This window comes from Vanacampus margaritifer, chromosome 2 (assembly GCF_051991255.1).
Source record: "Vanacampus margaritifer isolate UIUO_Vmar chromosome 2, RoL_Vmar_1.0, whole genome shotgun sequence".
Taxonomy (NCBI): Eukaryota; Metazoa; Chordata; class Actinopteri; order Syngnathiformes; family Syngnathidae; genus Vanacampus; species Vanacampus margaritifer.
In genome coordinates this window covers 9789196-9805399 of record NC_135433.1, presented here as the reverse complement: position 1 = coordinate 9805399, position 16204 = coordinate 9789196, and the positions used below count along the sequence as shown (strand labels likewise).

The following is a 16204-nucleotide window of genomic DNA, read 5'->3' as shown; positions in this document are numbered from 1 at the left end:
ATGATGAAGCTCTTCTTTTTTTTAGATGACTTTATAGCTTTCCCCAGACAGATGTGCTACCACTTGCTGAGGTCCCCTGAGATTTCTCTTCCTTTCAGCATGACTGACCTGTATGGGTTCACCTGGGTAAAACTAAAGTGACGTGGTTTTGTCTCCGTTTCAGTCAGTGATGCACAATTCCTTTGCTAAATTTCATTAGTCCATTTCAGTGGTTAGTTTAGCTACCAATTTGTCCTACCTGATCCTACTTGACTGCTTGTATTAAGCAATGCAGCTCAGGGTTCACTTACTTTTGCACCTACATGAATTGACCAAAAACTATTTTTAATTTAGTTTTGACTTATAAAAAATAAAAAAGAAGAAGAACAATGCATTGAAATGCTAAACCTACACCTGTTATTTCATATACAATGTAAATGTTCAGATTGAACAACAAAATCAGGTTGAAACAATTGGAAAGTCCAAATTGCTCAAGAGGTTCACAAACTTTTGAGCAGCACTGTATATTTGTTATTATTTTGTGTACATATATATTAATCTACATTTAATTTTCCACCAGGCTACAGTAATTCTACAAATGCTTGCCATGTAAAACACTCGTTTTAATGTTTTATATTATAGGTGTCTTAAAAAGTTAAGGAATTTGAAGTGAACAAATGAAGGGAAGTCCAAATCAGAAATGTAGTGAAGAGGTTGATTTTTGTGAACTTAAGATACAAGTGATGTGATGCCTACCGCTAAACAGCATGATGGTCAGTTTTTTAATATTTGTATTTTTATTATTTTGTACATATATTAATTTACATTTCATTTTCCACCACAAACGACTGTGATCCTTACAATTATAAAACATTAAAATAGATCTTTATAGATAGAGCTTAATAATTTAAAAAAAACGCAAGTACCATACCATCAACATGAATTATTATTATTTTATTCAGCGTATAATTACAATTACAGTACAAGACAATGTAGATTCTACAGTTCTCCTTCAAAATACCAAAAATGTGAGCACAGTTTTTAATTTGATTGTGGGAAGAGGAAAGTAGCAGCAGCATGGAGAGTGGTAAGTCACACCTTGAAGCTATATGAAAGCACAGCAATGTTCTCTGACAGCAGGATATTTGATTCCTCCCAGTGATTAGTATATTTGCATAACCTTGTAACCTTATTATTCCTTAATATGATATCTACTGGAGACGTTGAAGGAAAAGTTGGCAAGGTAATGAATCAACCCCACAGGCAGGATGTGGCGCAGAGACATTGAGTATTTGCTTCAGGGGTCCTGATCACAAGATCATTAATGATTTCTACTGTGCCGAACAGCGGAAACAGCTTCTCATGGAAGCACTCATTATAAGTGTAGATATGGACACGTCTGTCCACATCGTAGAATGACAGCTGGCCGCTATCGTAGTCGAGGTAGACACCCACTTTTCGAGGGATGAGGCCTGGCGGCAGGGCAGTGAAGGGCACCGTGAGTGCCTTAAGCTCAGTGCCCCTTTCCAGACGCAGGGTCAGATAGCCAGTGTCGGTGTTGAGGGATTTGAACCCTTTCCTAAGAGCGGACTCCTTGGCCACGCCCAGCCTCCAGTCTCGCTCACCGACCTCTGCCTCCCAGTAGTGGCGGCCCGAGTCAAAGCCTACCATTCCAGCAGCGCACCACCAGCCATCAAAGCGCTGGTGGTAGTTGGCAATTTCTTTCCTCTCAAAACCACAGCGCATCCTCTTATCATCCCCCGAGATGAGAAGATCAGGATTGGCTGTATCTTGGTCGAGAGTCACTTCCACTGACACAACACATACAATTGTTGAATTAACAGCAAGAAAGGCTGTGTAAGGTTTATAGTAATAAAAACGCTGATGGAATTCACACTGTACCTGCAGCATTTGTGATCCAATCCCATACTGTCAAAAAAACACACACATATTTTATTCATATGAATTGATGCTTAAATACAAAGTTTAAACCAGTGGTTCTTAACCTAGGTTTGATCAAACCACAGGGGTTCGGTGAGTCAGTGTCAGGGGTTCGGCGGAGGTCAAGACACACACCTGACTCAAATAAATCGTGATTATACACCTCGCTTGGCCATCATTGACTGCAGGTGATCATGCTACATTGCTTGGCCTATCTGTGCTGTAGGGAAATTAGTGTGCTTAGTAGTCAACTTGTGGCTGCCGCTATTGTGATGGCACGTCGTGTGATTTATTTATGATTGTAATCCCTTCATACTATGACAAGCAAAAAAAGAGAAAGTGGTCAGATGAATTTGTACAATATGGTTTCACATGTATAACCAAACGTATGGTGTTCCACAGGGTTCAATTCTGGGGCCTCTGCTGTTTTCATTGTATCTGCCGCTCCTGTGTTCCATACTCTCCCTGTTCAATTTGTTCACTAGTAAACCCCTATACCTATATCTTAAATGATATATATATATATATTTTTAAATCATATTTTCTTTATCAATCAAGAAGCGTTGAATAATATGCATTAAAAAATGGTAGGTTTCAACAAGGTTAATATTAAGTACCACTAGTTTAAACATTTGAGACAATGAGGTCATTGTTTTAACAATCAACAGAAGGCTACGGACCTGGCTGAGGAATGTATGATAAAGCACCTGAAAAAAAAATGCAGCAAATTAAAAGACGGAAAAGTCATCACAAAATAACTTCATATAGTTGGTCATTTTTTACCAATCTTTGCTTTCTGCTTCCACACCAACCATTGATGCGGTATGGTATCCTGCGGGTCCAAAATGAAAGCTCAATCTTTGCTTTGATACGTGTCAATTCAAAGATGTACAGACCTTATTTGAATCCTGCAGCATCACAGTCCACAAGAGCAGCTCCATGGCACTCAGAAGGTTTGGCACACGGCCCCAACGCCAAGCTGACCTCAAGTCCTCCAGGATGCTTGCCACTGTTTCCCCAGGCCAAATGCTTTGCTAAATAACAAACCATTATAATTATTAACAGAGGAAGGTGTTATCGAGTGCCGGACATTTTGGGAGGAACAAAATCAGTGAAAGCTCCTTGCCTCGGGCTGAGTCCTCAGGTCTTTCATCCATTCCAGGAGGCTTAACCTGGCCTTCCGCACATCTTGCTGGTCAGTCACATCACACTTGTTGCCACCGTCAGTTTCTGGCCAGCCATCGGTCTGCATGGGCCTCTTCTGCGGACAAAAAGTCACCTGATGTGTTATTATGAGTAGAAATTGTGCACTGAACCAATCCACCACTCCCAATGGACCATATTTCTGTAGAAGATACTGTAAGTACCTTTCTCTCTAACATGGAAGCCCATTCCAGGATGAAGACCCAGCAGAGAGGGGTTGGCCAGATCTCATCCTGGTTCCATATGTGCTCCAGGACTGATGAACTCTACAGTGAGCACAAAAGAGAAACTAGTTGGTGGTGGATTTAGTGAAGACAAAAACACACAAGCTGATAAGGTCGGCCATAGATGATCAATGGCAGGTACTCTTTACAGTTGAATAAATATGCATTCATAACCACTATAGGAGGAAATTTGGTATGCACAGAGGCATTTAGGCTCTCTTTTGGCAAATCATCATAACTTGAAGATAGTGATGCTTATGTGGGTGTGGAGGACAGGTTGCACCTTTCTGAAGTGACACAATTGCATGTTGATTTGTTTTGACACAAACAATGTCACAGGGTGACTATAATTACTGTGCATGTTTGGGTAAACACTGCCAATTGCACCTGGCACACTCGCCCAAGATCTCTTGCCATTTCCACAACAAATAGCTGATCATCATCCAAGTTGTCAGTCTTCTTCTTTTTCTTGGATTTCCCATTCGACGCCTGAAAAGGAACTCAGGGTTAATTGCCTGGAACAGATTTGGTGTTGAAAAGTTGACACAGAAAAGAGTTTTGAGCACACCGTGCTGCGGAACTGATGACTGGCTAATTCGTCATGACTTGATTTTGCATATTGTGTTCTATCGCTAAAGATCCCACTGTGCAAACTGGAGGGAATTTATTTTTTTGAAAGACATGTGCAACATTTCTCCTCTGTAATAACACAAGGATATATTGAGAGCGTATCTAGGTCACAGTGCAAGTTATATGATTTAATGAAAGAAAAAGCAAGTTAGGCAGCCTTAAGGTGCCAATAGGAGTAGTTTTGGTGACTGTAATTGCCGCCTTACATTCAAGTCAAACTGGAATGGAGGCATCAATGATTACTGGTTGGGTGAATTTACCTGTCAGCAGAATAAAAAACCCATCCCCCACAGATTTTATGGCACGTTTCACCTAGTCACCAATTCCTGTGATGCAATAATTCTCTTTCTCTCCTCCACTCTCTCTTGTTTTATTTTTTAAAGTCAACTGCATGCAGTGAATAAAGTTTAAACTTTAACAGACGCACCATACCACAACGTTAATTACAAATCCAAACTTGTAACTGAGTGCATGCATACTTTGTTATGAATCCTCATAATGATTGTCATCATAATATTTTCAAAATGGTATGTAAATGTGATTGTATTTCCTCATATCCTAGTGACGTGTGTGTTTTTTTCTTCTTTACACCTGCTCAAAAGTTACCATATAGGGTTAAATGCCCAATGACATATTTAAGAATAGTCACCTGATTCATGTATCAATGTGACACATGAACCAATCTAGTTTAGTTTACACATTAAACACTGGAGCACTTTGTAGAGAAATGTTACCTTTATTTTGACTCTCATGGATTTGATGGGTTCCACTATAAAATGAAAACACTGGAACATATTGGCTAATTGTGATGGGAGTCTTCTTCGATGCAAATGTGTCGATGCTGAAAGTAAATACATAAAAAATATTATATAAAATATAAAATAAACATTATATTTGCATATACTTTTTAGAGGAATCTTAAGAAATTCGAATTCAGAAATATTAGAATTAAAAACACGTGTAATGTTTATTAATGTGCTAGCAATGACCATGCAGCTTTCTCCTCAGGTTATGTTTGTAAATGAGAATTAGTTCTCAAACATTTTGCCTGGTTGAATAAAGGTTAAATAAAATGAATAAATAAAAATCTTCCGTGCACTAGCGACCAAGTTACGACGATACACCTTACTAGGTGACTGCACCAAATGCGCAATAAAATACGCCGTTCCCCATTACGCATGCAAAGTACGGATGTTTTCGATGCAAATTTGGTAGTAAAACACACGTAAACCTACCTTTCTTACCGCCACAGGAACTAACTCAGTTCATCCTGTTGTCGCAGGAAAAGAGTTGCACGATTTAAAGTCCGTCGTCGACTGTGTGCTGCAGAAGCTGACCTTGTTTACGTATCCGACTGACACTCGGCTCTTCGGAGATCTTCGGCTTTTCCCGTCGATTTCCTACACGACTGTGTGCACAGGCGGCAGCCATGTTTCTAAGGTAATGATGAGGTCACCACTGCCTGCTAACAAATATTGTACAAGTAGCCTACTAATATCGGTAGTAAATCATTTTCTATCCATATCTGCAATATAAATAGCAACAGTAGTATACACAGGTTTATTTATACCTTCTGCTATTTGATGGAAGGCTTTGAGAGATGAAGGAAAACAAAGACCAATATATTTGTAATTAATACATAATAACTTTGAGACAAATTAATTGAAATTGGATAATGGTATCCTAGTCAAATCAAGTAAAGTCTAAATCATGGATAGAGGCACCAAAAGTTTTGAAAGATGGACGATTTATTTTATATTTTTGTTATGTTAAAAAAAAAAAAAAAAACTACAGGTAACATAGTAAACCCACACTGATTCACCCTTGACCATCAATAATACACTTTTTAGCGCAACTGTGTTACAGATACCTATACAGTACTCAGGAGGCACCAGAAAACTAACGTAGTCAAATACATGATGAATAAATTCTTTAGAATTGAATAATAAAAGTTATATTTTATTTGAATACACTTTAAATTTTTGTGTTATTCTCATGACAGGAATAGCCAGGGTTTCAAGTAGTAGGGTTGTAAATAATGCTAATGTTTTGCTCAAGAGTACATGCTAGCTTTGTTAGCCGCTATACTAACTTGCCGAGAACAAACTTGAATAATAATGTCTTTGCCATTGGGGGACAGAAATTTTCCTCTAATGGCCAATGTATAATTACAGACGTTTGTGCAGATGAATAATGAGCAGTCATTTTGTTAAAAAAGAATAAAACAACAACAAAACAAGCATGATAACCAAAGTGTCTGTGAGATAATGTAACAATGGTAGGTGAGGTCTAAATGGCAAACCATGCATTCCTACATTTTTTATTTTATTTTTTTTATTTCATATTCACAAAGCTCTTGAAGACTTATGAAAATGTTTATTTTAAATAAATATAAACTGCTTTTTAGGACAAAATGTTGTTAAAGTTACTGAACGTCGAATGTTCAATTTTGAATCGCTACTGCTACTTGCTGACAAAAAATGAAACTGCACATACCGTTCTTCACATACACACCACGCGCATTATGTCGAACCCGAATACAGTTTGAAAACTATTGGCCAGAGGCTTGTAGGAGTACCCACTGTGAACAGCTAAGGTGTTAATCTAATAATTAGAAGACATTTCACTCATCAATGGTCAAATAAAAAGCTTATTGTAAAGTTATTTTTGGGGGGGAAAGTTCCATATTGCAACTTTAAAGGCACCAAGGTGTACTGGCTCCCACTCACATGCAACTTTCATGAAGACAAAAGGTATGGAAAATGGATAAAACAAAAAAATAGCAGTTAAAGACTTTTTTATCATTTCGATTTTAATTATATTTTTATAACTGCCACTTGTTCGATACTTATCTTCCATGAATTACGTAGCGGTTTCCATTGGTCTTGTTTGTAATTAATTATATCATTTAAACAATTAAGATTTTTGACTAGAATAGTTTACTCATTGTTATGTGGAATGGGTCCCATTTATTTTATGAGCAGTTCAGTCCACTAAAAAAAAATTCTAACACTAACTTTCACAGACGCAATATTCTTTTGACAAAAAAAAGAAAAAACTTTTTGGCGTTTTTATTCCTTCAGTTCACAGTTTTCCTGCAGTCTTTTACTTCCCCGTCGCATTCAAGTTGTACCAGCATCATTAAGTCTTCTTTTTTTTCTCCCACGGCAGCTCCTCTTTGGTTGCCCAGCTCCTGCTAAACAGAAGTCTTGAGGTATTTCAATCAACAGATTTGTGAACAATGTTCCAAACCATTTTATGGTTTTAAATTCCACACGCCTGTCCTGTTAGTCACATTCATCAGACGTCTTCAGAACTCTGTATCATACAGGAAGAACATCGTGGCTGCTTTCAGAGGTGTCTGGATGAGGTGGCTCACTTTGACCATCAGGTGCAGAGTTGGTGCCGCTACCCAATGTGGGAGAGGTGTCCAAACTGGATGAGAGGATGTTGTACGGCAGCACCACAGAGTGACGAACGCACTCCTCATATGATGGAGGTGGCTGTGAAAAATGTTGGAAATAAAATACCACAGATTAACACAATACAGTATTTAAGTACCGATATGTCATGTAGAGCTTTGTGAGAAGATTCTGGTTTCAATCAGCAGCAAAGTAATTGGTGTAACAGAAAATGTGATCCTAGTGCCCATATCAGTCACGGCCCCATAGAATCGTCATCACTACAGAAGGTGAAAGTCAGTGTGCCTTTTGGTGCAAAAGTGCTATATACAGTATGTGAAAGCCCATTTACATTACTTTTGGTTTGAAGTGATGCTATTGACTATGTGACTATTGGCCAGCATTCAAAGGATACATTTATACATTTGACGACAAGTCAGTAAGTACTATCTTTCATGTAGAGATGCATCCGTGAATAGGAAATTGGGTTGAATCAAAGGCCTTCATGCACATTTGTACTAATTATTTATTTATGCTCAGTTGGGTTTAGCTTATAAAGTGGTTGATCATTGCTTTGGGGAGAAAACAAGCCAAACTATTGTGATGTGTTATTGTCAACATTATATGTGTTTGCATGGAAACAATCTGTCCCTACTCCCAAATAAATGCCTCGTTGCCATCCTTTTTCAGTACTGATTAGCATGGTCAATTGGGCAAAAAAAACATTTAGTGATGACGTAAAGCTAACTGATCTTTTTATAACACCTTATTTTTGAAAAGACATCTTTTATTCTTTAATGACATAACTTTTTTAAGGTGCATTGCGGAGTTTGTCACTTTTTTACTCACTACTGCCACCTCTGGCCTAACGCATAACTGCAGCCTCAAGCTTGTCCACAGTGCGCGGGTGAGTACGTGCGCTCGGATAAACTCTTTGTTCAGTTTTCTTGGAGTCTGAAGTTTAGGCTGTGTTGGAAGCCAGCCTCCTCAGTTTCCATCCTAATTGACCTTTCGCAAACCACGCCCCCAAAGGCCGCCAAGTTCCTCTCCGCATCGTCAATAAAACTAGACCAAACAAAATTTCAACCGGCTGTGGACCTCCAACAAGCAAAACAGTGAAGCCATGGGCCTATAGATTGTGTAAATCAGACATAAGAAATCCACAAAGTGGAGCGATGTCTTCAATTAAATAGTGTGGGCGGTCTCACCCCCAGCTAAATGTCTCCAAAACAAGCATTCGTACGTTTGCTCCAAGGTTTGGTTTATAAGACTATAGTGGGCTAGGCTAAAGCTAACTAGCAACCGAATGAGGTTTGTGGATGATCTTGCCTCTACTGTAGAGCTAAAGTGAATTTGACAAGTTGTTGTAAGGTTGAAACACAGAGTGTAGTGATGGCAAAATCGAAACTGTGTTTTGCTATGTACCGAAACCCAGGCAGAACTTGTGATTCGGATCGCGTTCCTAAATTTGTCTCTGAATCACAATGTCGCGTTCCATTAAGCCCCCAAATGTTTCCAATCGTCACATTGTTTCAGCAAGTGAACATGTTATCCCTTTTCTTTAAATAAATAAAAAATAAATAAAATCCTACCATTGCACCATATGAAAACGTCTTAATCTAAACTATATCCAACCTAAGTATACTTGGTAAAATTGCCCTGGCTGCTGAATCATCACCCTAAATGATAAAATGTCAAAAGACTTATAAGTGCTGTGGTTGGCTCAGTGGTATTGCACCTGCGCTATCCGCTGAGATTTGACCAATATGTAGGGGTTCAATGGAAGATATCACGCTTGTATTGCTCCGAAAACACTCACTGACATGCTCTGGTACGTTGATTTACATTGTACGCGTACAGCAGGATGTCAGACCCAGAAGCGTCAACTGAGGGGGGGGGGGGGGCTTTTGCGAAAGGTCAATTGCACCTTTCGCAAAAGTCCCAGTATCAGGTAGCAATATCGGTTGAATGAAGTTGCACAACCACATATTTCGTTTTGGGACTTTTTCTACTGGATTATTTAATTTATTTATTTAAATTCATTTTATTCTGTGTCCTATACAAAATACAGTATACAGAAAATTGCCATTGATTTCATGCAAGAAAAATGCAAATCGAGACATCTGAGAAAAAAGAACACTATTCTTTCATTAAAATGATCAGTCATCGGTTCATTAGATTTTTTTAAAATCAAAAGTACTAATTGTATCGGTACTGAGTATTGGTATCAGTGAATACTCAGGGTTGAGTACTTGTACTGGCATCGGTCTTAAAGAAAAACGGTATTGACCACCCTTAGCTAATTTGCATTGTATTTAGACAATGAAGCCTTCAGTCACATCATGAATGCAATTTCTACTTACACATTGTTGTTGTGCAAAAAGATATTCTAAAATACAGTAATTAATTGAGAAGGTTATAGTAAAGCAGAGAGATTATTTTCGGTGTGTTAAAAGTTCAAGATAAAGTAAAGTGATCCTCTGGTATCAGCAGAGTAAGTCTGGATTTTTGTCCTTTTTTGGGGGGTAATGAGGACGGTTAAACCAAATAAGTAGCATTAATTCACACGCAACAATTAATTGATCATTGATTTGGCTGTCTTATTAAAACTGATCCATTCATTAACAACCTTGTTATCTTTTGCAGGGATTCTTAATGTCGAAGGAGTTGAATGTGATAATAAATGGCATCATTAAAATTACAATACGCTGCAAAGCCTTTAAAGCAATATAACAGAAAGTAAAATGGAACTGTTTGAAGAACACCTGAAAAAGAATAAGCTAGGCATGTTTATTTGTTTACATTTACATTACCAGTTCATCGATTTCAAGTGAACCACCTGGAACATGGTTTTCTATCTCTCTGAACATATCTGGGAGATTGACCCCCTTATCTTTTAATTGCACAGGGACCCACATGTGACTGGAGTGACTCTACACACATGCACACACATTCAAGACTGTAAAGTTTACTGCTATCACGCCTCGGGCCATAGGGCAGACGAGGGAAATAACGGAACCATCCATTGAAAGTCTAACCAAGTATGAAAACAGGGGGACATTTCTATGAGCAGGAAGAACTATGTGTGCATGTGCTTCCATACAGGCATTAACACTCGGGATTGTTTAATTAAGAAAAAGGAGAAAAGGTCAAAGCGGCAAAAAATGACACGAGTACAAAGCAGCTCCCTCAGATACTGTTTGTGTTCAGGGTGCTGGCTTTAATTATGTTTGATGTGCCTTTTTCTCATTACCTTGTTTGCTCAAGCGAGTCAAAAGCTCAGCGAAAGATCAACACTGTAAAACCTTGAAACGTGGCCGCCAGCAGTGAGCGTTCGATGGGTTAATAGCATGTTCCGTGTACTCGGCCCTGAATGAAATCTAGCTTCGAATGAGCTCTGATTGGAGTGTATACAATACTTTATGATGGCGCCACAGCTGAGGGCCCGCCATTAAGCATCACGATTAGTATGATGGAGCATTTTTTAACATAAAAGATGAAATACACCATTGTCTATATCCACTTTAATGTATCCTACCTCCGTCTCAATAGGCCCATTGAGGCCAAAGCGGTCTGCAATCATCATGTGGATCTGCCTCTGGCGATCCTTTTTTCGGACACTCTCGTAAGAGGGCAGCCTGGGCAGGGGGGTCTCCAGAGAGGGCAGTCCGTAGCTGGAGGGCAGGCCGACATAGAACAGCTGACTCCCCTGCAAATATGTCACACAAAGGCCATAAAACACAGCGGGGTCGTTATTTGGGAATACGGACACATGACACATGCTGACTGTCATGTGCCAATGATTGTCCAAGTAACGATTTAAAGCCATTTTGAACTCAACCACAAACTACTACAGTATTATGTGTATTTACTATAAAGCCGATCAGTCTATACAGTGTCATAATAATTGTATATCTATAAAAGTGCATCTAGTGTATACTATGGATAAAGTTCCCCTTTTGTTTGATTAATAGCACATTGCAAGAATGTCCCATGGGAATTTAGTTGGCTTTCATGCAAAAAGTAAAGCAATCTGATTAATAGGAGCAGATGCCTTTATTATTTCTTTATTTGAAAGACAAGTCAAACCCAAAACATTTCTTTACAATATGTTGTATGTGACCCCCCACTAGTCTAAAATCAGCATTCTGGATAGTATTGAGTTTATGGAGTATAAGTTAAACAGCAAAATCCACCCGTTTTTATCCATCTCAGAAGTCGGCCATTTTGCCACTTACTGTCAACTGAAAATGTCATCACAGTTGCCCAGGGCTCAGGTAACGACCAATCATGTCTCAACAGTTTCCTGAAGCTGAGCCGTAATTGGCCGTTACCTGAGCCCTGGGCAACTATAATGCCATTTTCAGTCAACAGTAAGTGGTTAAATGCTGTATGTATAATAAGATCTAATACAAGAGCTGTGTTAAAATTCTGCTTTTACAAATAATGATGTTCAGTTTTGACTGATTCACACAATATGTTTATGATTGTAGTTTGCTATTTTGATTTGGAATGCATTATAATGACAGCAATTTGTAGTATGCTTTACACAAGGGGTGTCCAAACTCTGGCCCAGGGGCCATTTGCGGCCCGCTGCCCATTTTTCAGCGGCCCGCAATTTGTACAGTTGATGGAGACTATACCACTACTACTAAATAATTATATTCTATAGTGTTTTTCTAGATATGAAAATATCTAATTTAACTACATGTAAAATGACAAGTGTGGTGAATAATTAATCATACATTTTTAGAAGCAAAAAATTGTTTCTTGCGCCTTCTGCTCTGTGTCTCGGTCCAAATTGTGAACCTATTAGGTTCAACCTATCAAATGTCAGGTCTTCTTATACATAGTGCTTTCAAAACAGCCGCACCATTAATTAACTGCTTTGAAAATGGTTAGATTACTACATATTGCTCTCATTTTGATTCTGTATGTAAAGATGGGATTTAACTGCTGATCAATGCATTGGTGGCTCTGTTCTAATGGGATAAAAGGCCGAGCCACCCCAATAAAACAAAAGAAAAAAAATTGGGGGTGGGGGGGTCATAAACTATTTGACTCAACACATTTTTAAATACAATATTTTTTTCAAAGTAACTGTAATATATATAAACAATATACAGTTTTGATTGATTTTGGCGCGTTTGATAAAGTTTCTGAAATGGCTCTTGCATCCTTTGATTTATCTGTATGTGGCCCTTGGAGGAAAAAGTTTGAGCATCCCTGCTTTACACAGTCAGGATTTTTTGACCACTCACTGATCACAGCAAGTAACGAGTTTGACCCATAAAAAATGATTACTGATCACCGATTAGATCAGAAGGTGGAGCAATATATCTATTTAAACAAGTTTTACATAGTCCACAACCACACATAGCAAAACACCCATCCATAATTGACAACAATTGAAATGCATGGGAAAAAAATAACTGGGAAAAAAAATCTTTAAAAAAACCACCACTGTAAATATAACATGTAATGGCTTCATTTGCGGAGCCGATCAATGACATCATTGATTGATCGGGCAAATTAAGACATTACAGCCGATCACCGATTTTGCAGAAAATGCTAAACCATTCAATCCCAATCCATCTGGTCAGATCGGTGTAGTTTAATTTGCAAATGTAACCACAACATTAGAAACGTTTCCAATTATGATACAATGTAATTCAAACACTACAGCAATTTACAACCACACATTCAAAACCATTCCAATTCAGTTATACCTGGTAGTGTTATTCAAACTGAGCTCATTATCTAATTAAACAATATTTAACGCAGCTCTTATATTAGATCACATCATGTGAGACAAATTTAGTGTAAAAATTCTCATGTGCTCACATTGTGCAAAAACACATCATGTCTCACTTACATCGGTGTTGTTGTCATCTGGGAAGTGTGTCTGCTCTAAACAAGATGATCCCACCAGTGTCTGCCTGCTGCTGTAGTACTGAGGAGGAGCATCCTGTAAAACAAGAAGAAACACAAAAGGCATCTGTCAACCCAAAAGTTTACTGAGCACCCCCAAATGCCTCAATTAGTCAGATTTTTTGTGTGCTTTTTTTGGCCTATTTTCCATGCCTTGTTTCATCACTGTGGACACTAGCTGGTTTAGTGATACCATAAATTATCTAATCAATAAGACGACCACCCTTTGATTTCCCTGCCTCCTCCCATCCCCACCCCTTTTTACAACACAACCTGTCAACGTGTCACTGTATGAGGTGTTGGCAACTTGGAGGGTGGGGGGGGGGGGGGGCTGTGAGGAAAACGAGGTAATTGTCTCGGGTCTAAATGAGTCTCCTTTGTTTGAGGAACAATATGGCGTCCTACTGTGTCATCAGAGTCCCTTGGCAACAAACCACACAGTGTGGCCTTTTCAGCATCTCTTCAGTCCTCTTTTAACCGCTGTAGGTACCGCTTAACAAGCACACTCCACTCCACATTATGTCCTTGTATGTCATTTAGGGCGGCGTTACAACAAAGTCAATTTGTTGCCTGATTACATTTTAACAGGAGAATAACGGATGCTAAAATGCCAAGACAAGTGGAGTTTTTTTTTTATGATAATTCCAGGTTGTCTTGAATTATGAAACTTTTCCCAGGCCACAATACACAATGACATCACTTATATATTAAGTGACACACACAAATGACCTTTGCCATAACCGTCACATCATTTCAGGGAGACCGTGATGACACTAAAAACGTGATGTCAGGGGTCATTTTCCAAGAAGCAAAAAAGGAAGGAGAAAAAAAGCGAGATGTCCTTTTGTCTCAGCCATTGACTCAGCTTGTGTGAAAAAGCACAACCGTGTAAAATCAGCACTGAAGTCGGGGGAGGATCCCAAGGGCAATGTGCCTTTTTCACCAGCGCCAACTAAAAAGGAGGCCCATTGTCTGCCTTGTGTCCCCAACACCCACAGTAGGGTCTGTCCACTATTCATGATGCAAAGTGAAGCAGGGAAAGGTATGTGGCGATGAAGTTGAAGACATGGAAATGTCCCACGGCAACACAATGAACAAGTGCGCTTGTGTTTGTTTCCCTTGCGGAATGTCTGTTTTTCAAAAACAGTTTCAAATTCAATTCAATAGCCGCGTCATTTATCATCAGTCAAATAAAATACCTCCTGCCTCTACGTTATTCCAAATTATATTCGGTGTTTGGGGCACAGGATGGGGATGGACTCTTGACCAGCCTCTTATCAACTACTTGCGGTTGAAGCTTCAGTTTGTTCTTGGTGAAACGCTCTGTTAGCTGTAACTGAACAGAGTTTCCTGTCAGTTGTGGTGAGGGAGCTATGAGTCATGTCCCTGCAATAAGAAGATAACAGTCAAACTTCACCCCTTGGGACTCACAGAGGTGAGGACGAAGTCAGGAAGAGGAAGCAGAAAGAATGAAAACGTTACCTCTTTGGCGTGTTGACACCAACAGCTTTACAAATTCATTATCTTTAGCTGATAGTCCATATGTGGCTGAGATTGTGCTCCTCACATTCTTGAAACAAAATAGCACTGGTGTGAGTGGTGCCGCATTTATTATCGTCAATGCAATTAACTGTGGCAAATCCATTATCAGACAATGATCATATCAAGTTTAATATAGAAGTTCTCACACTGCTCTGCAAATTGAATGTGACACTTGCTAATTGCGACACATTTGGATCACGTGCTGTGTTAGGGCCTGGCTTTCCTCAGCCTCATCTTGAAACAGAACATGCTGACCACTCCAGAACAGCACAAAAGGCATTTATTTATTTTTCTTTTCCATGTTGTTCCAAGCGCTTACCATATCTGCATGTGGCCCCTGATAGGAGCACAATCTGCAGCACTGAGGATCCTTGCGGTAAATGATGGACAGGAGCACCACAATAACAACAAAAAACACCAGGGAGGAAACTGTGAGTGAGCAGGAGAAAAAGAAAGGGTTAATATCTGATAACCAGGCTGCTTACTCCCATGAAACAACTTGCGAAAGACCATTGGTTTAAAAAAAAAATGCTTTCACAAGACTTAAAACAAAGTTGATTCAATTGGAATTAAATTGACACAAAGCCTGTTCATACACCAACGATACTTGAATGTTGAATCTCCTGCGATGTAGCTGGCAGCTAAAAACAACTACAACTTGATAGTAAAAGCTAATATAGTAGTGCACAGGTGTCAAACATCACATCATTTTATGTGGCCCATCAATACAGTCTGTCCACTTCGTGTTTCTTAAGTGTTAGCAGAAAAATGCACTTTATCCTCACTTAAACTTGCTGGACAAGCGTTTCAACTGGTTTTACAAGCATTTATTTTCACCAAGAATTTCCTTTGACCATATCCCTTCCTATTTTCTAATGTAAACTGAAATGAAGTGTAAAAATGCGTAATATAATAACATGAAAGTTTAACGCATGTCCTAATCTAATAAAAACCGCAAGCAGTTAGTTATAATAATACATAAACAAACAAAAAAAGTCCTCTCCTGCCATACTAAGAAATATTACATGAAATAATCTTAACTTTATCACAATGCAACAAAGGATTGCGTGAGAACAACATTTGCGTTTTACAAATGTACTTACAACACGCAGCGACCACGGTGAGTTGATCCGATGTCATCTGAGAGGAGGGAATGGTTGGATTTACAGTTGCGGACATTTCTGTTGTGTAAACAGTTAATGTTGCTTTCAGAGATGTCCCTGAACCCATCAGGTTTAAAACCAAAGCTGTCATCTTCTTAAATGTGTTCGTCCGTACTGGCACCAAGCTTCGTAGCTCTTCCACATGGTGTAATCCAACAGGCTGACACTCCACATGCGCTCTGCAACCCGG

General features: G+C 39.0%; 2 protein-coding genes across 2 annotated transcripts; both read right to left on the bottom strand.

Moving 5' to 3' along the window:
- Window positions 1-912: 912 nt before the first annotated feature.
- On the bottom strand, window positions 913-5355 carry LOC144045069 (uncharacterized). The gene is made up of 10 exons (XM_077559876.1): window positions 5213-5355; window positions 4712-4818; window positions 3735-3836; window positions 3288-3389; window positions 3047-3181; window positions 2817-2954; window positions 2704-2752; window positions 2601-2627; window positions 1882-1908; window positions 913-1790 (listed from the first exon to the last, which is right to left on the bottom strand). The coding sequence occupies exons 2-10, from the start codon at window positions 4769-4771 to the stop codon at window positions 1231-1233; spliced, it is 1200 nt and encodes a 399-aa protein (XP_077416002.1). The 5' UTR covers window positions 4772-4818; window positions 5213-5355; the 3' UTR covers window positions 913-1230.
- A 737-nt stretch (window positions 5356-6092) lies between these two features.
- LOC144045070 (uncharacterized) lies at window positions 6093-16204 on the bottom strand. Its single transcript, XM_077559878.1, has 5 exons — window positions 15955-16204; window positions 15171-15280; window positions 13254-13346; window positions 10917-11087; window positions 6093-7480 (listed from the first exon to the last, which is right to left on the bottom strand). The coding sequence occupies exons 1-5, from the start codon at window positions 16103-16105 to the stop codon at window positions 7301-7303; spliced, it is 705 nt and encodes a 234-aa protein (XP_077416004.1). The 5' UTR covers window positions 16106-16204; the 3' UTR covers window positions 6093-7300.